The sequence below is a fragment of the Kogia breviceps genome, chromosome 11 (assembly GCF_026419965.1).
Source record: "Kogia breviceps isolate mKogBre1 chromosome 11, mKogBre1 haplotype 1, whole genome shotgun sequence".
In the NCBI taxonomy this organism is placed as follows: Eukaryota; Metazoa; Chordata; class Mammalia; order Artiodactyla; family Physeteridae; genus Kogia; species Kogia breviceps.
In genome coordinates this window covers 88599836-88623574 of record NC_081320.1, presented here as the reverse complement: position 1 = coordinate 88623574, position 23739 = coordinate 88599836, and the positions used below count along the sequence as shown (strand labels likewise).

The window sequence follows — 23739 nt, the reverse complement described above, 5'->3', positions numbered from 1 at the left end:
AGATGGGTAAGGCAGACAGTCAATGCTGCTCCTCAGGGCTTTCTCTGCCTTCCCCTACTCGCCCACCCGCTTCTGAGAAACCAGTCATTAGGGCAAATATTATAGAACACTACCCAGGTCACTTTAGGGAACTACTTTTCTGAAGTTGATAAGCTAGGGTGGGAGGACATGACATTTACTTCCTTTTTAGTATCTTTAATTTCATCACTATAAGTGGCGCCAAGTAAACAACTCCAAGAGGGGCTTTGTTTGGAATAGAACCAAACCAGGATAAAATTAAAATGGAGGATAAACAATGTGTATGATGAAAACTCCTTTTCCCATTTAGTTTTATCAGATCACCATTTTGGATTCTACTGAATTATCTGTATAGATTAAAAAAAAATAGCTATAGAAGGGACAGGAAAATGGAAACAGTATTAGCAGCGGTTGAGAATTAGGTTCTAGGTATCTTTTTATATGTATTCTCAATTCTTAAAACCATGGATTTAAAAATAGTTCCATCTCATAGTAAAGATGAAGGCACTGAGGCTGAGGTAACACACCCAAGTTCACAAGGTTTGTAAATAGTGAGGTTAACTTTAAATCCATGCCTGAACCCAAACTGTACTTAGTCTCCTGAAGTGCATGTGGAAAGGAAACAAACACGTGTGGGTAAAGATATGTGATTTAATTTGATCCTCAAAAACCATCATTTTATCAGTATCATTTTATCAGTAAGGAAACAGGCTTAAAGTTTCATCATATGAGGTGTGTAATCACGCTATGTAATTAGATCATGAATATTAAAAGACAGAATTAATACCATCAGTGTAATCAGTGGCCCTAGACTAGCATCCATGTGATAAAGATATTTTTGTCTTCCTTAAATCAGAGTAAACCTGAATGGTCAATGGAACTGTAATTGAGGTACAGAGGGGTATTTTATCTAGAGAAAAACACAAGACCAGGTTTATTTCATACAATGTTATTCACACATTTTTCATTTTCTAATTTATACATAATATACAAAGAAGTGAAGATAACATTATTTCATATGAACCAATAAGAGCCAGGACTTAAGACAAACTGGTCCAGAAACAATCCATATCAAGACACCCAAGAGTAAAGCCTAAGTGGTTCTGCCCAATTAAGTTTATTCGGAAATGTCATTTTCAGATTATACCAGAACTCCATGCCAATTTATTAAAAGGTGGAATTAGAGAGGTGGGCACCCAAAATAGCAGACTGCAATATTTCTAGAAAATAAACCCTAAAATACTGGGAAGATTGGCTGTCAACACTGGGATACATGAGAACACCAGGAACCCAAGACAACTGTGCAGTTTCCCAATGTGCCATTCTCTAGGACTTTCTAAACTTGCAGAAATAATTTGCCTGTGTGAACAGAAGATAAGGATAAAGGAAAACCAGGAATTCAACTGTGCAAATCCAGGAAAGTCACCACCAATCTGCAACAAGGACAACTTTGATCCTGAAACCATGAGCTGATACTGGGAACAAAAGTTCAACACAGGTCCAAGACATTCTGAGGCTGGCGAAACAAAGTGGGGAAGAGTGGCAGAGAGCAGTTCTGTATGGAGGGAAAAAAGCTCTGTTACTGTGACTGGGACATGCTGATGAACTAGTATGACTATGAGAAGGGACCGTGACAGTGGCAAGTGGTTAAATTTTATGGCCTCTACACGGAATGTTGGGTTAGAAAACTAGAATAACTCAACATCAAACATGAAAAAGTATGCCTGGCACCCCAAACTTTATGCCGTTATTCTTAGGTTCATGATATGAACAGCTATGTGAAAAAACCTTTATTTTCAATATTGTGCTCAGAAGATTGCTTTTCTTCTGCAGACTTCTAATAAAAAAAATCCCTTACATGTTCAATTGAAAGAGATAGCATGGTTCATTAATTTTTAGCACTAAACGTAAGTGGGTCAACATAAAAGTTTTATACAAAATACTGACTTCAACAAAATACAAAGCACTTTCTTTTATCTTTCAGAAACTGAATATACAAAGCAAGTTTTTTTTTCCAAAATATTTTCATAGGCAAAGGATTAAAAACGATTTTAATTATACACATATGGTCACAATTTTGCCTTAAAAAGATTGTTGGGAAATGTACATAAGGCCGCTTGTAAATGTACATCATGTTACTGTTATGTCTTATGTCCAGAGAAAAAATGTTATCATACAGATTTGCTATTACTTGGGAGTAGGCTATTCAAAAATACAGTACTCTTCTGTACAAAGAAAAAAAGTCACATCACATTTAATAAGATGGAAAAAGCATTGGCCTCCATGGTAACCAAATATCTCAGTCCAATACTTTCTATTATGCACAATACCCTGACTTCTTGAAAGTGATCCAAATCCTAGCATGTCCATATTAACAGAGTCAACAACTATGTTATAAAACAAAATGTTTTTCACAATAAAAAGAAAGCTGGTTCATACTTCTGAAACCATATAAAGATAAAAAATTTTTAAAAAATCACTCTTGATTTGGAGAAATAAATTTACATTATACAACACTATATGCCAGGTCAGAGGGCAGGGACATAAATGTACACTAAAATGCAAATGTTTCCCAAAGAGATAAAACAAATTCCATTTACAGCATTAAGGTTTACAAATGTACACCTGTACAACCAAAGAAAACATTACTAAATTAGCAAGGCTTTTTATAATAAACATTGAAACAAGATTTGCTTTCAAAGTGTAAACTTACATCTATTACTACACACACACAATGCATATATTTATAGGAAGCAAAAAAAGCTATCTGAATATGTAATCATGCTTAAATGTTGAGCTATCAAATTCACTTTTCAGTGGCCCCTTTTCACCTCTATCTGGTTCCTACTTTCTGAATCTACTATGAAAAAGCAAAATAAATCTCAACACTTTTTCAACATGTCCTTGTAATCCTATAAGCAAAACAATATACAAATCTCCACTCTTTCTCATAGCAAACCAAACTGAAAAGTTAAAATGGAACTTAACTTTTCGTTTAGCGTACTTAACTGGATGGAAGTGTCACCATGATTTTGTTTTTTCTACCTCTTACAACAATTACATATGTAAGTATATACAATACTTCTGTACATTGCCAGAGACATTTTGGGGCAGTATTTGTATTAAAACCACATCTACTGTAAATAATGTAAGTTCTTTTCATTTCAAATCATTTCATTCTTGTCTTACTTGCCGAGTTTTTATTTGCATGATAGTTTGTGAATTACCAAAATACAACTTAACTTTCTTTTAAAAATATTAATAATATTTATGCAGTTGATTGTTAATCTGTTATAAAAGGCTTCACACAAAGGACAAAAAAAACCCATAAGGACTATATTTCTATATACATTTCTATAAACCTGTTGTGCTATGGGGTCCGTAGACCTACCAGACTGCAAGCCAGTTTATTAAAAGAATACTGTACTTTTTCCTTTAAAAACTATTTTTGTGACTTTACAAGGTAAAAATTTACAAAATATGTGACAGCATTTTTTGATACAGTTACATCATATACAGGCATTCTGTGCTTTGCCAGCAATCCAATCTGATAGGTCTCCACTCAGGGCTGAATATAATTTATAATTCACCCCCCCACCCCCAAATATACACAAGAACCTTAAAAAATTTACAAATGGATGAATAAAGTCAATAAATAGTTTCACTTTAAAAAAAATTTGAAGATTCATAGTTGAGTTGTGTTTTGATAATTCACAAAAGAAACGTTCCTCTCACATGGTTACATTATCTTCTCTTTTTCCTTTACAGCATTCCATTTGGTGGTCCTCCAATAGGCCCTAGATCTGGGCTATTTTTCAAATAATATTTTTCCAACTTGGCCAGTATATGCTTTCCGTATGTGTATTTGCGCAAAGTAGTAATGTGAGGTCGAATCTGAAAAGTAAATGATCTGCTTAGGAAATCTAAGTTATTTTAGTTTCTGTTTCCTTAAAAAAGCGCTCCCAAATTTGGGTGATTTGGAAGAATAATTACACATGCAAACAGTAGAGGGGCTCCAAACATATCAGAGAAGTATCACTAATGAGCTATTATATTCTTATAAGGTTTATGAGGGCAAAATTCTATAACTCTACGCAACTGGACAAAAATTCTATACAAAATGGAGCAAAAGACATGAGCAAGCAATCAGACGTGTGACAGCTAATACATTTAACACGTTCAATATCTCCTTAATTGTTTTCAAAATGCAAATGAGAAGAATCATATCATCATCTTTCCATCCAGACTGGCAAAGATTTTATAAATAACTGGTATTGATGAGATAACAGTAAAACAGGCACTCTTCTCAAATACTAGATAGATGTGCAAACTTGTACAAGATTTCTAGAGAGCTACTTGGCAGAAATCTATTAAAATGTAACATGTTCACATACTCTGTGACAGCAATTCCACATCTAGGGATTTACCTTACAAAAACACTTAATTATGCAAAGATGTTTATATAAACACTGCTAAGAACAGTTATTAAATAATCAAAATGCCCTAAATATGATATTAAATAATGTAGTTGTTAAAAATAAGACTGAAAAAAATGTTATAGTTACATATTCTTAAGCAGAAATACTAAATTTTTAAAAACACAGAAAATCAAGAGGGCAAAAATACTACCAGTGTTCTTTTTAACAGTAAGTTTTCCTGTGGAAATTAATGATTTCTTAAAGAATCACTTGATTCTAGCAGGAGAAAACAGCTTGATTTAAAAAAAACCGATGTAAATAATTCTCTTTAAGAAAATTTACTGGGTTAGTGAGAAAATTTAATCAGATTTTAAAATCAATGTTCAGCCAATGTATTATGGCAAATCAAATACACCTAAATAAGATGGTGAAGAGAAAAACAATGCTAATGGTAGGTAAATAGATGAGAAATGAATGTGATTTTACTGAGTAGATTACCTTAAGAATTTAACAAAGGGGTATATCATATCTACATCTGCTAACGGTTTTCCACTGATTTAAAATTTTTTTCTGTAGTTGTAACAATTCTGAGGAAATTAAAGCCTAGGGAAGTTAAATGAGTAGCCTGAAGTCACACAAAGTGAATCATCTATTGTAAGTGCTACAAACTGTATTACCTTGTGCATGATTATCTTTCTCTGAGCAGGTTCAGCCATATCAATCATCTTCTGAACCACATAGTTGGCATACTGGTCCTTCATCATGGTGTATAAGGCACTGTGAGGACCATCATTCTGGCAGCAAACTTCATCAATCAGTAATGCTCTCTCAGCACGGGAGGCATGAGTAACACACTTTTCTACTACATTGCTAAAAAATTAAAGTACATACACAAAAAATTATTTTATTATTTTTTAATAGAAAAATTTCCTTGGTTTTTGAAAAGAACTTGCTCAATGCACTGGAAGACAGAAGAATCAAAATAGGATTCTCTTGTAATTCTCTTACAGTTACTTTCAAAACAGAAATTAATATCACAGAAGAACCCATATTGGATATCTGCAAGTTTAATTACACGCCTCAAAATTATAATTAAATAATAATTAAAACTGTAATTCAAGGGGGGGGGAGTAGGTCATTAATAAGGTCTGAGGCTTTCATGAACATGCACTAAATAAATTAGATTTGCATTTATTTACACATCTTGGGGAGAAATAATTTTCCAAACACAGATTTCAAAAATGGAATATATGAGGGCAAACCAATTTGTCATGTAGATTCTATAAGAACAAAAGCAACATTCTATTATGTACCTTTTGCCTCTACTAAAAAAGACTATATTCCAATGCTATATTCTGTATGCATTGCTGTGCTTACTAATAAAAGCCAGAGAGTTCAAAGACTTGACCCCTGGAATCAGAAAATAACGCAATACCTGGCAAATTTGTGTTGACTCAGGGCTAAGACCTTTCCTCTGATTTCAGAAACAATTTTGCTCTTGTCTTCAGGTCGACCATGTTCCAGTACATGCTGAATAACATAATTGCCATACTGATCCTAAATGCAGATATTAAAAATTACTCTCCTTAAGAATGATGGTAATTCTTTAAAAAGATGTTCATCAATTTTCTAAAAATCCAGTAGATCAGGAGAATACAACAGGCTTTTGTCTCACTGAGTGTTTCTATAATGTGTTAACAATAAATTATATTTCCTTTGAAAAAAAATCAGAATATTTTCAAAAATATATAAACATTTCAAAATATTAGGGAGTTTATACCTGTACCAACTGCTCTGTATGTTGGTGAAGTTCTTCTAAGATAGGTAAGGTCTGTTCTGCAGTGCAGTGCTCTAGGATGCGCTGGATTACTCTGCAGCCATAAGGATGAGTTGAAAGCACAAACACCTTAAAACAATTAGAAGAAATAAATTTCCATTTTGTGACATTTTTGGAAGGACAGGTTTTTGATAACATGCTGAATTAATTTAAAATAGAACAGGGAATTCACATTTATTGATAATATGCCAACTGTCATGTGACAAAGGCTGGGAAGCAGGGTACTGAATTTAGGAGCTAACAGATATGCTTTTTGTTTGTTTTTATACTGATTTTTAAAAAACTTTGTTTTATATTGGAGTATAGCCGATTAACAATGTTGTAATAGTTTCAGGTGCACAGCAAAGCGATTCAGCCATACATACACATGTATCCATTCTCCCCCAAACTCCCCTCCTATCCACGCTGCCACATAACATTAAGCAGAGTTCCCTGTGTTATACAGTAGGTCCTCGTTGGTTAACCATTTGATATACAGCAGTGTGTACATGTCAATCCCACGCTCCCTAACTATCCCTTCCCCCACCGCCAGTAACCGTAAGTTCACTAACGGATATTTTGATCAAAAGGAACCTAATCAGAAGATAGAAGGCATGTAATGATGACAAGGAATGGATTGTGCAGTAGGGGTAGTGCATGTTGTAATTAGAAGCTATTAATTATTATGTTATTAATTACTAACTGATTTATTTTGCCTTTTATTATACAGTCCTAAGTCTTCCCTCCTCTTCCTCTCCCAGAAAATTTGGAAAACACTGTTGGGCTTACAATTCTAACAGTAGATGTCTTTATTTCTTAGAGTAATATAAATTAAACTCATATTTCTACATTTTTCAGCTGCAAAAAATGAAGTTATCTATTGACTCACTCTATGAAAGAGGCAGAAATTAATGCACATTCAGTATTTATCTATTTCTGTATGAAAGTACTGGGTATTACCTTTGATTTATAAAAAATATGTTAGTTAACACTCAAATTCTAACTAATTAGAAGCCAAAAATCAATCTTACTTGTCCTTTGAAAGCATCAATGATGAACTGTAGTGACTGTGGCTGAACACATTCAATACATTTTTGTACAACATGGTTTCCATTTTGATCTTTCACACATTTGAGTACATGACCATCTAGCTCCTTTACCATTTCACTCTGCAAAAGAGAAGACATTTAAATTACCTCACCAAACAGCATAGAAGGATTTTACATAAAAGTACTGAGATAGGAACAAAAGTATACTCAAAAATTTGTTTGCAATTTTTTACACATCAAAGTTTAAAATTCCCACCCCATCCCCCAAAGTGTAATAAACAGAAGCCACTGAAGGTGAGAATTACTAAGACATTTTATAGGATTATAATGTAAATGGTACCTGCTGAAATATAACTTAGTGATACTCAATTTGCTATATACTATCTTCACTGTGTACATCTTCCACTTATCCTTCTCAGCTGACAACTAATATAGTGATTTTAGAATTCTACGTTTTTTCTCTACTTAGCATACCCCTTCCCCCAAATAAAAATAATAATAATTATTATCATTTTTTGGCTGTGCCGTACAGCATGCAGGATCTTAGTTCCCCGACCAGGGATTGAACCTGTGCCCCCTGCAGTGGAAGCGAGGAGTCCTAACCACTGGACTGCCAGGGAATTCCCCCAAATAATTATTTCTGATGGCTCCTTGAGTTTATCAAGTGCCTGGAAAAAGGTAAAGAGCTGAGTGAGCACAGATCGGCTATATGATTTTCACGTAATATCTCAATTATGAGAAGAAATTATTGTTGAGCACTTTTACTCTTCTTTTTAATAATCTTGTAACAAAGAACTTGATTCAGGGAATTCCCTGGCAGTTGAGTCATTAAGGACTCCGAGCTTCCACTGCTGGGGACTGTGTTTGATCCTTGGTTGGGGAACTAAGATCCCGCAAGCCACTTGGTGCGGCCAAAATAAAATAAGAACCTGACTCAATATAACTTTCCTTTATCATTTGATACCTTCTTCAGGGACAGATTCTCGGAGATTTTAGATTGTTGCTCATTTAATGGGCAAAAATGACACCTTTCAATTTATATCTGATTACTAATAAGGTTAAACTTATTTACAGTAAGGTTTATTTACTAAGTGCATTTTCTTTTAACAATCTTAATATTTTTCTCATAAGTTTGTAAGACTTCATTAAATAAACATCTTAATCCTTAGGGAAAAATATTAGTAGCCACACAGTAACCTGCGTGCCTTATTAGTGCAATAGGAAATAGTATTGCCATAGTATTGTGAAGAAATATTATTGTGAAGAAATGGAGTACACCTAGTGTAAACATATTCACATTTTTTTTTTTTTTTTTTTTGGCTGTGCCGTGCAGCATGCAGTGTTTTAGTTCCCTGACCAGGGATCGAACCCATGTCCCCTGCAGTGGAAGTGCAAAGCCCTAACCACTGGACCACCAGGGAATTCCTGGTATTCACATTTAAAATTTCTCTCACCCAGGGACTTCCCTGGTGGCACAGAGGTTAAGAATCCACCTGCCAATGCAGGGGACACAGTTTTGATCCCTGGTGCGGGAAGATCCCACATGCCACGGAGCAACTAAGCCTGTGTGCCACAACTACGGAGCCTGCACTCTAGAGCCCACGAGACACAAATACAGAGCCCGCACACCACAACTACTGAAGCCCACGCGCTCTAGAGCCCACATGCTGCAACTACCAAAGTCCGCGTGCCTAGAGCCCGTGCTCTGCAACAAAGGAAGCCACTGCAATGAGAAGCCGTGCACCACAACAAAGAGTAGCACCTGCTTGCTGCAACTAGAGAAAGCCCGCGCACGGGAACAAAGACCCAACGCAACCAAAAAAATCCCCAAAACACTCTCACCCAAAAAACTCTCAACTGTATTCTGACATAACTAGAGGAATCCTTGAAGTCAAGATAACACACAAATGTTAGTTATAAACTAAATATGGACTAAATTACAAAATCAAATGTACTTAAGAATCCAAACAGGAGGGAATTCCCTGGTGGTCCAGAGGTTAGGACCCTGCACCCTCACTGTCGAGGGCCTGGGTTCGATCCCCTGTCAAGGAACTAAAATCCCATAAGCCATGCAGAGCGGGGTGGGGAGGCGGTGGGGGAAGAATCCAAATAGGAAATGTAATACCATTAATCATCTGAAGCTTACTCCCAATGCTTTGTATTTTCAAATATTAAAGACATGTAAAATATTTTTTTTATTAAATAGTTTTTAAAAAATTTTATTTATTTATTTATTTTAATGGCTGTGTTGGGTCTTCATTTCTGTGCGTGTTTTTTCTCTCATTGCGGCGAGCAGGGGTCACTCTTCATCGCAGAGTGCGGCTTCCCACTATCGCGGCCTCTCTTGTTGCGGAGCACAGGCTCCAGGGGCAGGCTCAGTAATTGTGGCTCACGGGCCCTGTTGCTCCGCGGCATGTGGGATCTTCCCAGACCAGGGCTCGAACCCGTGTCCCCTGGACTGGCAGGCAGATTCTCAACCACTGCGCCACCAGGGAAGCCCTCATTTTTTTTTTTTTTTTCAAAGAAAGAATTGGAAAATTTTACTCAAGCCAAACTTGAGGATTATAACCTGGGAAGGGCATCTCAGAAAGCTCTGAGAACTGTTCCCAAATAAAGTATCTATACCAGTCTGAGAGTTAAGAGCAGAGAAGTTCTAAGTACCAATACAGTCAAACTGTTAATCTCTCTCCATTGTGACTCATCTTCAATGACTCTAAAACTCAGGATTTCCTCAAGAGGGACAATGCTATTTTCTCACAGATGTTCACTGCTGTGATTAATGTATATACATAACACATACATATCCATCCATCCATCCACATATATTATTGCCTTTAATTCTGGAATTTATCATAGGAATGTAGGTTGAGAGTCAAAGTCAATCTCTTTCCAAACTTACTAATTACCAATACCTTTTAAGAAATAATTATTTTCTTTACTCTTATTATATTTCATTGTAATACATAAACCAGTTATATACAATATCTATGGGAAGTTATGAATTTCATTTTAAAAGTCACAGTTTCTTTAAAAAATCTACTGGATGAGCAATTTTCCTCATCCCCTACTCTCCTTAATATCCTTGTCTATTTAAAATAATTTAAACATTTATTTTGATCATTTACAAGAAAATTCCTATGAGTACATAATTGGAACTGTACTAATCCCTTTTTTACTTAAAATACTTAGACCTTTCCATCCAAGAACAAGGTATACTTCCCAATTAATTTATATGTGCTCTCTTTTCTCTTAAAAAACTGTAAATCTCGTTAAGAGGATGCTTTAGGCTACTTCTTTTCCTGTTGAATGAAATTTTTAAAACTTTGTCTATACTTTTTTTTTTTTTTTTTTTTTGGCCACATCGCGCGGCTTGTGGGATCTTAGTTCCCCAACCAGGAACTGAACCACTCCCTCAGCAGTGAAAGCGCAGAGTCCTAACCACTGGACCACCAGGGAATTCCCTGTATATACATTTTTAACTGGCATATAGGAATGCAATTGGTTTTAAAATATTTATTCTTATGATAGAAGTATAAGTGCAATCCAAATAAACACTGGGAATAGTAAAATGTATTCCTGATACTACAGAAAATCAAATGAGTAGTGGTAGCAGAAACACCCACCATCTAGCACTCTGCCTGACATATAGTAGGTACTCAAATACTTTCACTTAGAAATGAAAAGATGAAGAAAATGAACAGAGGACAGATCAAAGATCTGTTGTGTAACTTTCAATTAATTACATACTGTTTGAGATAGATTTTTAAAATATTTTAGCCTGTGGAAATATTTAACATTTCACTCCAAGATTATTGTAAGATAAAAATTTAAAAATTGGATAAAATAATACAAAAATTTTGTCTTAACTTACAATTACCTGCTGGTCAGATGAAATAGACTCTAATGCTTTCTGAATAACACGGCAGCCATACATCTGCAATGCTAAGGGTAGAACATGACCACGAATACGAGTAGCCAGGGCTAATTTTTGATCCAAACTCCCAAACTGACAGAAAAAAAAAATTAATAAAAATGACTATAATATTACTTTGTTAAACTTGAATAACCCACTGTTTGCAGTCTATTTAATCTATTTATAAAAATATCACATTTGACAAGTATGTAGGGAGAAGGCATTTAGGTAAAAGCGAATTAAGATAGACCCAGAGATGCTTGAAATAATATCACCTTTTAGAGGGTAAGTCATTCTATCTACTATTTCCTTTTTACTAACATATTAACTACCTGTTATTCTTTTAAAGTAAACATCTTCACTCTTCATTTCAAACAAACACCTCCACTGTCTTTGAATAAAATGAATTTCTGAGGCATATATTCAGACCAGATAATTCTCAACTATATTCTGACTGGAGGAAATCTGTTAAGTCAAGCTACAACATAGATGTTTAGTTATAAACTAAAAAATTTGCTGAATTACAAAATAAATGACACCTAACAAATCCACATAAAGACTGTACTACTATAATTGCTTCACATAAGACTTACTCCTAATGCTTTATATTTTCAAATATATTTCAAATATTAATCAGGATTGGTATTAAACTTCTCATTTAATGTAAGACCATACACTTAAAAAATATAGACCATAAAATATGACATTTTAACCATTTTTATTTCAGTGGCATTGACTATATCCTCACCACGTGCAATCACCACCACAATCCGATTCCAAATGTCTTCCATTGCCCCAAACAGAAACACTGTACTCATTAAGCAATAACCCCCTATTCCCCCTCTTACCCCAACTGGTCTACTAGCAAGACTAGGAAACCCTAGTCAACTTTATGTCTCTATGAATTTGCTTATTCTAGGTATTTCACATAAATGGAGCCCTGTAATGTTCTTTTGTACCTGGCTTATTTCACTTAGTTCCATCCATGTGTAAGCATGTATCAAAGCTTCATTCCTTCTTATGGCTGAACAATATTCTATTGCATGTATATACCACATTCTGTTTATACATTCATCTGCTGGATTGTTTCCACCTTTTGGCTATTATAAACAATGCTGAAATGAACACTGGTGTTTAAGTCCTTGTTTTCAATCCTTTTGGGTATATACCTAGGATGGAATTGCTGGGTTATACGGTAATTTTATGTTTAGTTTTTTGAGGAACTGCCAAATTTTTCCACAGTGGCTGCACCATTTTACATTCCCACCAACAATGTACAAGGGTTCTCATTTCTCCACATCTTCACCAACATTTGTTATTTTCTGTTTTTTAAATTATACAGCCATCCCACTAGATGTAAAGTAGACTCTCCTTGTGGTCTTGATTTGAATTTCCCTAATGACTAAGGGTGCTGAGCTTCTTTTCATGTGCTTATTGCACATTTGAATATCTCCTATGGAGAAATGTCTGTTCAAGCCTTTTGTCCATTTTTTTTTTTTTCTTTTGTCCATTTTTTAACTGAGCTATCTTTTTGTTGTTGAGTTTCAGGAATTCTTCCTATATTCTGGATATAAAATCTTTACCAGACATATGATCTATAAATATTTTCTCCCAAGCTCACATATTTTTATATGAAAATAAACTCACCCAACTTTCAGAGCTTTTCTAAGCATTAAGCATATATACAAACATGTATGTGTGCTTACCTCAAAAAATTTCTGTATAACATAGTTGCCAAAAACATCTGTCATTAATTGATAGGCTGCTTGCAGAATTTCATTAAATACCATCTGTCGCTCAGCTGGAGTAGCTCTCTCTAGCTTTTGCTGTATGAATCTATGTGGGAAAAATTTTAATGCCATGACAGTATATTGATAATAAGCTCCGGCAATATCTGAATCTGACTCATTATACACCCCAATATATACTGGATATATATATATATATATATATGGACATTTATATATACATGGACATATACATATATGGACATATATATATGTGGATATATACATATCCACATAAATAAAATCATTTCCAGAAATAGTACTAATATATTTTATTCAATTTAAAATAAAAAGAACAAAAGTTATGGAGCATTTCTTTGTTAACACCTTAATTTAAAATAACTTCTAGTTAGACTGGCAAAAAATCTGGACATGAAGATGTTTAATGCCTCTTAAGTTAGTTCTGGTTGTATTATAATCAATGAAAAACTACAAAGATATTACTGGTATTTATTTATTTTTAATATTCATATTACTAAGTATTTTTAGAACATAATAAAAGAAACCTTTAGAAATAAAATTCACGAGACACAACTTAATTCCTAACTAAGCTAGCCACTGTGGACTTCCTTGGTGGTCCAGTGGTGAAGACTCCGTGCTCCCAATGTAGGGGGAATGGGTTCAATCCCTGGTTGGGGAAGACCCCACATGCCACAGCCAAAAAAAAAAGCTAGCCATTGTGAGTGACACAAGGTCGATTTGCTACTCTTAAGAAACTTTAACTTTCAACCATAGGGAGATAAAATTTGTTGCAACTATATAATCAAAAATTACTTTAAAAAATTTTAGATTTACTTTAAAACTATAAAATGATACCTCAAATTTAATAAATATGTTAGAATTCTACTACTATTTTCCTTTCTGTGTATTATCTTGAGAACACTAATTTGCATGTACCTAAAGCATTACAGTACACATGGTCTGCTTAATGTAAACTTTGTTTTAAACATTTTTTTAGACAAAGTATATATCAGGGACACAAGTCCATAAATGTAATTTGGAGCATTATTTTCAAAAGGAAATTTAAAGAAATTAAATGTATTCTGTCAATGTAATAAAGATAACCTAATAAAAGGACATTGCTATATTTTTATTATAGAAAACTGAAGAACCATAAAAAATAAATTAAAAACCTGTATTTTTATAGTTCAACCTAACAGGAAAGAAAAATCCATATTGGATATTTATTTTTTAAACAATTCCAACTTTTATAAAGGTTAAATCATTCTAGTCAAGAAAAACTTTGGCTCTTTCAAAGCAAAAATGCAATACAAAGTATCATAAATAATCATCACCTACCGAGAACCATGCTGGTCTTGAGAAAACTCAACTATGTGTCCAATCAAGTCTCTAAGCTGAAGGTTTGGGAAGCGGTTGTTTCTGAAATCTTCCAATAATCTACTTCGGCCAGAAGGCATAATATCAGACCTATTATACCGAAGCCGAGAAGGAGGAAAGAGCTGGCTGCTGGAGCTAAACAGACTGGAAGTGCCTGAAGCACTTCGATATTTTGCTTCTGCTCCAGGTGCTGCAGAGATATATCGACCACTACCATTTGTCAGTCCTCCTACAACAAAGCAGCTGTGGTCAGCAAATATTTTTGACAAAGTCATTCCTCAAATAAAAGTCATTTAAACCAAAAAGTCAGTCAATATAGAAATATCCACCCCACTAATTCCTATATGGTATAACAGAAAATTAAAGTTGAAGGAGAAATCTCACACATTTACTTCATGTGTGTGGCTATAATATGGGGGAAAAAGAGACTAGAAAACATGAGAAAAATAAACCTGTATTTGTTCTTGGCAGTTCAGTTTAAAAACATCTAATGTCATACACAAAACCTGTATTTGTTCTTAGAAGCTTAGTTTAAAACATAATTATAACAACTAATGTCATACATACTAGTATCAATACCAGGATAGTGAAACCACCAACAAAATTTTCAGTTACATTAACAAGCAAGTTACAAACAGCTAGCAAACTCAGATTAAGCTACTAAAAGTTTAAATGAAATTTACTCACACTGTTAACAGAACACCAACTAAATCTGTACTTTTTTGGAATATATAAATTCATTAAGTCATATATACTTGTATGTAAAGAAAACTGATTTCTTAGTTAACCCGATTAAATTTCAAACTTAAAAACCCCACAATATCAGATGATAAAGCCAAATTACACACTAAATTTTTTATTTAAAAAATACTCCCCATAAAATACTACGGTTTTACAGACAAGAAATAGTAGCAGTAAACATATTTATTATTCCTAGAGCTTTAATGTTGACCATTTAGAACAAATGAATAAAAAGCCTTTTAAACTTATATCCCATTCCAAAGAATACTACTAAAGGGCAGTTGATAAAAACAAAAATAAATAGAAGCAGGTAATTGTTCTCATTGCAAATAACCATTTAAAAGTACTTGACAGTGTCCTTTTAAAAAAGAAAAATGTACAGAAAATTGTAAAATGCAGATTTAGTAGTTCAGATGAACAAAACCCACCGTCAGCTTTACACTATTGTGTATCACTTCTATTTAGAGTAGTGCTATATGTACAATCCAGGCCACAAAGTATAGATGGTGCCAAGGACACACTGTCAGTGCAAAGTTATAGATAGGCATTAAAGGCCAAAAAGAGTTACAGGGACAAGGAGAAGTAAAAGAGTTATAATCCTGGACAGTGAAGCAGGTTAGAATATCCCTCTTTTACTTTCAGTCCCCACTGCCCTAGCTTTATTTTTCTTAATTAAATTTCCCATCATCCAGCATATTATATATATTTTTTATTTGAATCCTCAGCCCCATTTCCAATGTAAGTGCCAAAGAATTACATTTGCCTACGTGGTACCTAAAACAATGTCTCATAGACAGTGAGTACACAAATATTTATACATATTTAATGTAATAGCAACTGCCTAAGGTCTAGTTCTGTAATATCTTTCTTAAAAGTGTGTAACCTTAACAAGCTGTTTTATACACCAAAGTCATTAACATCAAATTCTCATGTTCATTCCAGTTCTACATAAACTCGTGCTCACGTATGAAAAGTCTAAAAAGTAAAAGAATTCAGTTTTTTAATACTGTCTCGATCTCTTCACTATTAATCCTTCTAGTCCCCTATTTTTATTTCTGTTTATAGTACCACCAACCGTTCACAACAATAACTGATCATTAGCCCATTCGAGTCTCGACAACAATTCTTTAACCTTTTTGTAGGGTAGGGGTGCTCTGCTTATCATTCCAATCTGTTTTCATAAACAACAATTATATCTTCCCATTCAAAGGCCACTTTGGTGATGTCATTTTATACTAAAAACCTACAGCATCCTGCTAGAGTACCTTCTCTATCTTCAGCTTACTTTTCAAGTCATTACTCCAAACCTACTTTTCACATGAATTTCCTAATAGTACCCCAATTGTTCACTTCTCTCCTTCTTATTCATTACTATCTCTGTACCACTGCTTATCACTACCTGAAACAAGTCTTAATCCTACCTCTTTATTCTTAATGCACTAAAGATTTCAACACCAAATTCAAAATACATACTTACCCCAGAAAACGACAATTTTATTTGGTACCTTCCAAGTAGTCCTATCAATATCCAACAGGAATTCTTCCTGTGTCTAGATATTTCTTGATTATATTCTATCAGCTCCTAATACACCAAACTCCTGATGCAGTTTGACAACTTAAAATGTCTAATGATGCCAAACTGCCTTGAGTTTTAAAAAATCTTGGAATTTCAGTTCTAGAAGACTAATTATAATTAGCATTTTCATTTATAAAGTTGAAAAATTAATTTCACAAAGGGCCATACCTCCGTTTCCTTAGAAATTAATTAAATAAGCATTCCAACTCAATTTAAAATATACATTAAACATTTAAAATTTGTTTTTTAAGGGAATTCCCTGGCAGTCCAGTGGTTAGGACTCCTCACTTTCACTGCTGAGGGCCTGAGTTCAATCCCAGGTCAGGAAACTAAGATCCCACAAGCCTCGCAGGGAAAAAAAAAAAAACTGGTTTTTAAACATTGAAAGCATGTCATCCAAAACTATTCTGGGATTGAGGAATATTTTACAAAATTGGCCTATACCTTTCAAAAATGTTGAGGTCATAAAAGTCTGAGAAATAGTTCAAGATTAATTAAGAGTCATGACAAATAAATGTCATGTGTGAGCCCCCAAATCAATCAATCGCCCTCTCCACCCAATGCCTCCCCTCCCGCCTTTCTTATAAAGGGTATCAATGAGACAACTGGCAAAGTCTGAATAAAGTCGGCTGATTTGATAGTAGTATTGTTAAGTTCCTGACTTTGACAAAAGAATGTCCTTACTTTCAGGACACATACACACACTGATATGTTCATGAGTAAGGGACACTGTGTCTGCAACTTCCTTTCAAAAGTATCAAGGAAAAATATGGGTGTGAAGGGAGAGGCAAATGCAGAGACGGGAAGCGAGGAGAGGGAAACAATAATAAAGCAAATTCAGTTAAATAACATTTGGAGAATCTGGGGATAAGCTAGATTTTTAAAAAATTGTTGATCATTTCCTCTTAAGTCTGAAATTATTTCAAAATTAGTTAAAAACAAACATACAAATTGGTCATCTATATTCATACCATTGCTACTGGTCATCTAAAAGATGTGTTCTGCACCAAATGTGTTAAACGGTAACAGTCCCTTCAATTTATCACTGACCTCAACCCTATCATTTATCACTTCTTAATCACTAGCTTAGTAAGAGTGTATGGGACATGGAGATCTGTACTATAATTTCACAGATGAAGTCACTATAGTCCAAAAGTGATGTGACATGCAGCTAGGCAGCCAGGAATCTTAGGCCAGAGCTCATAGGTATCTATCAGGTTCATTCATGACAACTGAATGAAGGCAAATACCTCATAACTATCCTAGTAGAAATATGATTTTATAAGTTTTCACTAATTTCCCTGAGAAGTCCATTGTTTTAGAATCCTTCCCTATTTAATACCAGAAATCAAAAAGATCTCAATACTGTGAAAAACACAGGGGAGAAAAATATAAAACAACTGAAACCACCACAAAATAAATCTCACAAGTTTTTTCTCTTCATTATTTTCCACCTCCCCGGGATCTGGAATAACAACTCCTGAGCCTATTCTTTTATTTATTTTTCTGTTTTTTAAAAAATAAAGATTCTCAAATCTTTCCCAGTGGATAGTTTTTATTAAAAAAAAAAGTCTACCTGAAGATTATTCTGATAAAGGTTTGGAGGCTAATAAATTAGAATCAAGATAAATTAAGGTTTCATTTTAGAGCAGGTTGTCAACTACTAATTTCAAATAAAAATGGTAATCCAAGTAGATTTAGGGTCCCCAAAAGGGTACAACTACATATAGGCTACTAGGCATAGTCCCTTTCAGAAGGCGAGGCTCTGGAAAGTTCAAGAATGATAAGATGATAATGAAAGATGACTAGTTAGTTGGAGTGGGCAAAGAATAAATGATAAAGAATGCATAGTTGGAAAAAGTCTAAAATGAGGATGACCTATTTCACTTTAAGGTATTACCTTCAGTTACTTCTAACCCAGAGCCCATACACTTAGTACTTTCAGTTCATTATTTTTTTTCTGATTACTTTTCAAAAGAAATATATGGAACATTCAGAGTAGACTGTAACAGCCATGTAACTCCTTTCTTCCTTCCAATTTCTGCCTTTTGCATATGGGACTGTCTAACCTATGCCTGTCCCATGACTGTATTTTGGAGGCAGATAACTTGTTTCCTAGGTTTCACAGACCCAAAGATGGAGAGGAATTTTGCCGCAGGATGGACCACATTCAGAATCTCACCTGATTTAGAAAATAAGATTTGGGATTTTTGGAATGGTTCAAGACTCTTGCGGATACTGGAATGGGGTGAATGTATTTTGCATGTGGGCTGAACATGAATTTTGGGGGACCAGAGTTCAGACTGTACTGGGCTGAACTGGGCTTCCCCAAAAGATATGTTCAAGTCTTAACTCCTAGTACTTGTGGATTTGACTTTATTTGGAAATAGGATCTTTGCAAATGTAATCAAGTTAAAATGAGGTGTCATGCTGGAGTAGGTTGGGCTCTTATCCAATGACTGGTGTCCTTATAAGAGAAGGAAAATTAGGAGAGACACACAGGGAGAATGCCAGGTAATGATGGAGGCGGAGACTGGCGTGCTGCGTCTACAAGCCAAAGAATGTTAAGTGTTATCAGCAACCATCAGAAGCCAGAAAGAGGCAAGGAAGGCTTGTGCTCACAGCCTTCAAGGGGAGTATGGCCCTGTTGACACCTTAATTTGACTTCTAACCTTCAGAACTGTGAGACAATAAATCTGTTTTAAGCCACTTAGTTGTAATTTGTAACAGCAGCCTTAGAACACTAGTATATAATGCTATCTTAACAACACTCTGAGACAAGGATATTATCTCCATTTTACTTGTGACACAATAGGCTTAGAGAAGCTAAATCCTTAATAAATCCTTATTCAAGGATGCATAGCTAATAACTAGACTGAGTTTTTTTTTTTTTAAACTATTATATCTGAATAATTCCCTTAGAGCTTTCGGTTATATTCTGCTATACCTCATGAAGAACATTTAATGCCATATACCGTACTTAAATCTGGGATATGCTTGAGGTTACATGGGAGAATAAACCATGTAAATTTTTTAACTATAAAATTTTAACTATATAGTTGCCATATAAAGACACAAAATTTTTACTTGGGAAAAACCAAGGCTTCAATGAATTAAAAAACCTACATAATTCTAGCTAAAAGTATAATCTTCCACATCATCTTAACGGACTAATATAAAAAGCAAAAAGCATAAATATGTCAAGTGTGCTACCTTAAATTTGTACATTTTATGACCATATGTAGGCAAACAATATCAGGTGTAAACTATAAACCAAAATAAAAATCTGTTGTTTCCATTTCTATTGCTTGTAATTCTTTTCTAAAAGCAACTAAGTAATTAATCTCCCTTTTAGCATCTAGTGCTTCAACTTTTTAAAAATATAAAGCTAAGAGGGAGGCCATCTTCACAGAAAATACTTAATAATCTTCCCTCATTCATCAAAGAGCATTTAAACAGACTGAGTTTTTAACATATGAACGATGTAGTTCAGACTAGTATTGTATCTCACTTCTACCTCTACTCACCTTGCCAATTTCCATTATTCCATCAAAAAAGGCTTGTATGATTTCAAGAACTGTCTGAATTTTACATCTTCATAGAAAACTAAACTACTTCTGTGATTACTGAACATGAGGACACTCTAAAAACCTACCCCCTACCCCAAACCAAAGAACAAAACACACAGGCAAAAATAAAAACTCACAACCGTCATAAAACCTCTCAAAGTGCAGTACTCTACAGAGTATGATCTTAACACACTGATCAGAGAACACACTGACTACCAGTCAAACAATGCTTTAATGTAGAAATCTATGTAAGATGTAAAATAATTTTTTTAAACAAGTAGCCAGTGTCCAAAAATAAATTTATCGATAAAACAGAAAGAAACAAAGCCACTCAAATTACGCCAACCATTTTGTTGAGATCTGAATACAGATGACCCTTGAACAACACGGGGGTTAGGAGCATTGACTCTCACCGCACCAAAGTATATGTATAAATTGTGACTCCCCCCAAACTTAACTACTAGTAGCCAGCCTACTGTTGACCAGAAGCCTTACCAGTAACATACAGTCTATTAACATGTTATATGCTATATATATAATTTTATGCATTCATGAAATACCTAACTTTTAAATTCTTTTGATATTTCTATGCAGTCTGTGAATTTTTTCAAGTTGTTGCAAATCTCCAAAAAAATCTCCCAATTTTGCCCATTTTTTGGGGGGAAAACAATCCATGTATAAGTGGACCTGGGCCGTTCAAACCTGTGTTGTTCAAGGGTCAACTGTACTGTTAAAGCTGTGGAGAATGGTTTCAGCTTTCTTGTTTCTAATCTAGTAGGGAGAAAAAACCCAGAAACAACTCTAATATAATCTAGTCTGTGGTTAATTTGGTACAAAAAAACCAGAAAGAAAAGACAATAATTCTAATGGAGAGAATCACTGTGTTAATAAATAAAGTGCAATACGGCAATAGCACTACAATCATTATACTGTAATTGCTGGTTTACTCATCTGTATTCACCACGAAAAAATCTGATGATGGTGGGTAGAATGGTGTTTTCTTTAACATTGTCTCTCAAGTCAAGCACAGTCTGGCATATAGGGATATGACACTGGTTGAATAAATTAAGTGAATTAACTAAGCAAACTAAATTAATTAAATAAAAACTTTCATGAGACCCCAGAATTCTTAAATGGGGGCCAATAAAACTACACATAAAAGATAAACATAAAACAGGGATTAGTTTCAGTATAAATTAAGCTTATTACTATTCTATTTAGAATATCATGTAAAGACCCTTATCTGATCAGTTTTAATTTAAAAATTAGCAATAAAATATTATGAGATCCTTGAATTAAAAAGTATTTAATTTATATTAAAAGTCAATTGCAGGGGAACTTCCCTGGTGGCAGTGATTAAGAATCACCTGTCAATGCAGGGGACATGGGTTCAAGCCCTGGTCCAGGAAGATCCCACATGCCGCGGAGCAGCTAAGGCCGTGCACCACAACTACTGGGCCTGCGCTCTAGAGACTGTGAGCCATAACTGCTGAGCCCGTGTACTACAACTACTGAAGCCTGTGCTCCACAACAAGTGAAGCCACCACAGTGAAAAGCCCGCGTACTACAAGGAAGAGGAGCCCCCGCTCCTGCAACTAGAGAAAGCCGGCACGCAACAATGAAGACCCAAAGGAGCCAAAAAAAAAAAAAAAAAAAAAAAAAAGAGTCAATTGCAGGCAAGTGAAAAATGCCAATATACTGACATTCAAACTCACTTTCCCCACCAACTCACAATAGGCTAAATTATATTTTACCACAATTTTATAAAAAAAGTTCACAGAAATTCTAAACCTAGGGAATAGGAAAAGATCCTTTATTTATTTAGAGCGATAGTAGACAGAAAAAAAAGCATTCTTTGAGAAGCAGTGTGACACCTTGGAATGAACCAGGCAGACATGGACTCAAAATTTTTGTTCCTTACTAACTTCATGACTACCAGCAAGTTCCTTGATTGCTTTGAGAATGAAGGTGAGTGTGTGTGTGTGTGTGTGTGTGTGTGTGTGTGTGTGTGTGTGTGTGTGTGTGTGGTGTGAAAGAGGAGTCAAAGTTAATTTCTCCCCATTTGGATATTCAATTGCTCCAGTCCAACTTACTGAAAAGACCATGCTTCCTAAATACACCAGAGTGGCACCATGGCCACAGATCAGGTAACTAAACGAGCAGGTCTATTTCTGGATCCTCTATTCCACCCATCTATTTCTCTATCCATGTGCCAATACCACAATTTTAGTAAAACTACCACTGCAGTTTAATATCTGGCCAAGTGATTAAATTCTAAATTTGTTCTTCAAGACTGTCTTGACTACTCTTGGCTCTGTTTTTCCATTCATATTAAATAAATCAGCTTGTCAATTTCTTTTAAAAAGCCTGAAAAATTCTTATTGAGATTGTGCTAAATCTATACATCAATTAAAAGACAGTTGGTATCTTTATAATACTGAGTCTTTCAAGCCACAAACATGACATGTCCTTTCATTTATTTGCCTTCTTTAACTTCAGTCAGTGCTTTTATGGTTTAGAGTGTAAAGATTTTGCCCTTCCTCCAATGGACTTATTCCTGGTTAAGGAAACAGTCTCAGGTAAAAATATTCTAAACATAAGTCAATTTTTAGTTATTACCCCATGAGACCCATGCTGCATTCTTTTTTTTTTTTTGCGGTACGCAGGTCTCACTGCTGTGGCCTCTCCCGTTGCATAGCACAGGCTCTGGACGCCCAGGCTCAGCGGCCATGGCTCACGGGCCCAGCCGCTCTGTGGCATGTGGGATCTTCCCGGACCGGGGCACGAACCTGCGTCCCCTGCATCGGCAGGCGGACTCCCAACCACTGCACCACCAGGGAAGCCCTGCATTCATTTTTAAAGGTTATTTGGCTAAAGCTGCAGATCTCTCGTGAAGCACATCTGCCTATATTTTAAGAGTTTTTTGATCCTATGTTTACTTAATGTACATTATTTAGTGTATAAACAGTGCAATGATGTAAGTGCTTGGTGAATTCTTGATAGACTGTTTTTAAGGCACATGAAGACTTATTTGATATCAGTAAGAAAGAAAGGTAGAGAAACAATTGAGGGAGGAGCTGTAATGCAAATATGAAGGAAAGGTAGAGACAATGAATAAAAAATAAAACAACCAAATGATAGTAAATAATGATATACACAGAATTATAGTCAACAACATTAAAGAAATGGCTCCAATCTGCAAAATACCTATCAAGGGAAAAAATATTTAAAAACATATTCAGTAAGAGACCAGACTTTTCTATTTTCTCTCATCCCATAAGCTTTTTTTCAAAAATTAAAATATGCAATGGCAAGCAGACTTCAGGTCTATAGACGGAAACAAGGCAGGAAGAACGAAATCCATTAGGGAGATGATGGGGGACAAGATCAAAGGCTCATATAACACACTAGAGATCCAGGAATTATGAGTTACAAAGAAGTGTGAACTGGAGTAACACCTTATATAAACTATGAATTGTTCCAAGGTGTCTCTTCTTCACGTGAGTGCTACTGG

General features: G+C 34.8%; 1 protein-coding gene across 10 annotated transcripts in view; it reads right to left on the bottom strand.

Annotated features, from left to right (window-relative positions):
- Positions 1-922: 922 nt before the first annotated feature.
- The window catches only part of PUM2 (pumilio RNA binding family member 2), a 91242-nt gene continuing 68425 nt past the window's right edge, over positions 923-23739 (bottom strand). For 5 of the 10 annotated variants that reach the window (XM_059078541.2, XM_059078545.2, XM_067008051.1 and 2 more), the window contains 8 exons: positions 14301-14568; positions 12921-13050; positions 11179-11307; positions 7284-7421; positions 6217-6342; positions 5872-5993; positions 5114-5306; positions 923-3912 (listed from right to left, as the gene is read on the bottom strand). In XM_059078541.2, the coding sequence (XP_058934524.1) occupies positions 3781-3912; positions 5114-5306; positions 5872-5993; positions 6217-6342; positions 7284-7421; positions 11179-11307; positions 12921-13050; positions 14301-14568 (1238 nt within the window). In that variant the 3' untranslated portion in view covers positions 923-3780. Of the gene's footprint in view, positions 3913-5113; positions 5307-5871; positions 5994-6216; positions 6343-7283; positions 7422-11172; positions 11308-12920; positions 13051-14300; positions 14569-23739 lie in introns of all 10 variants that reach the window. The other 5 variants (XM_059078540.2, XM_059078544.2, XM_067008048.1 and 2 more) reach the window with 2 other exon arrangements.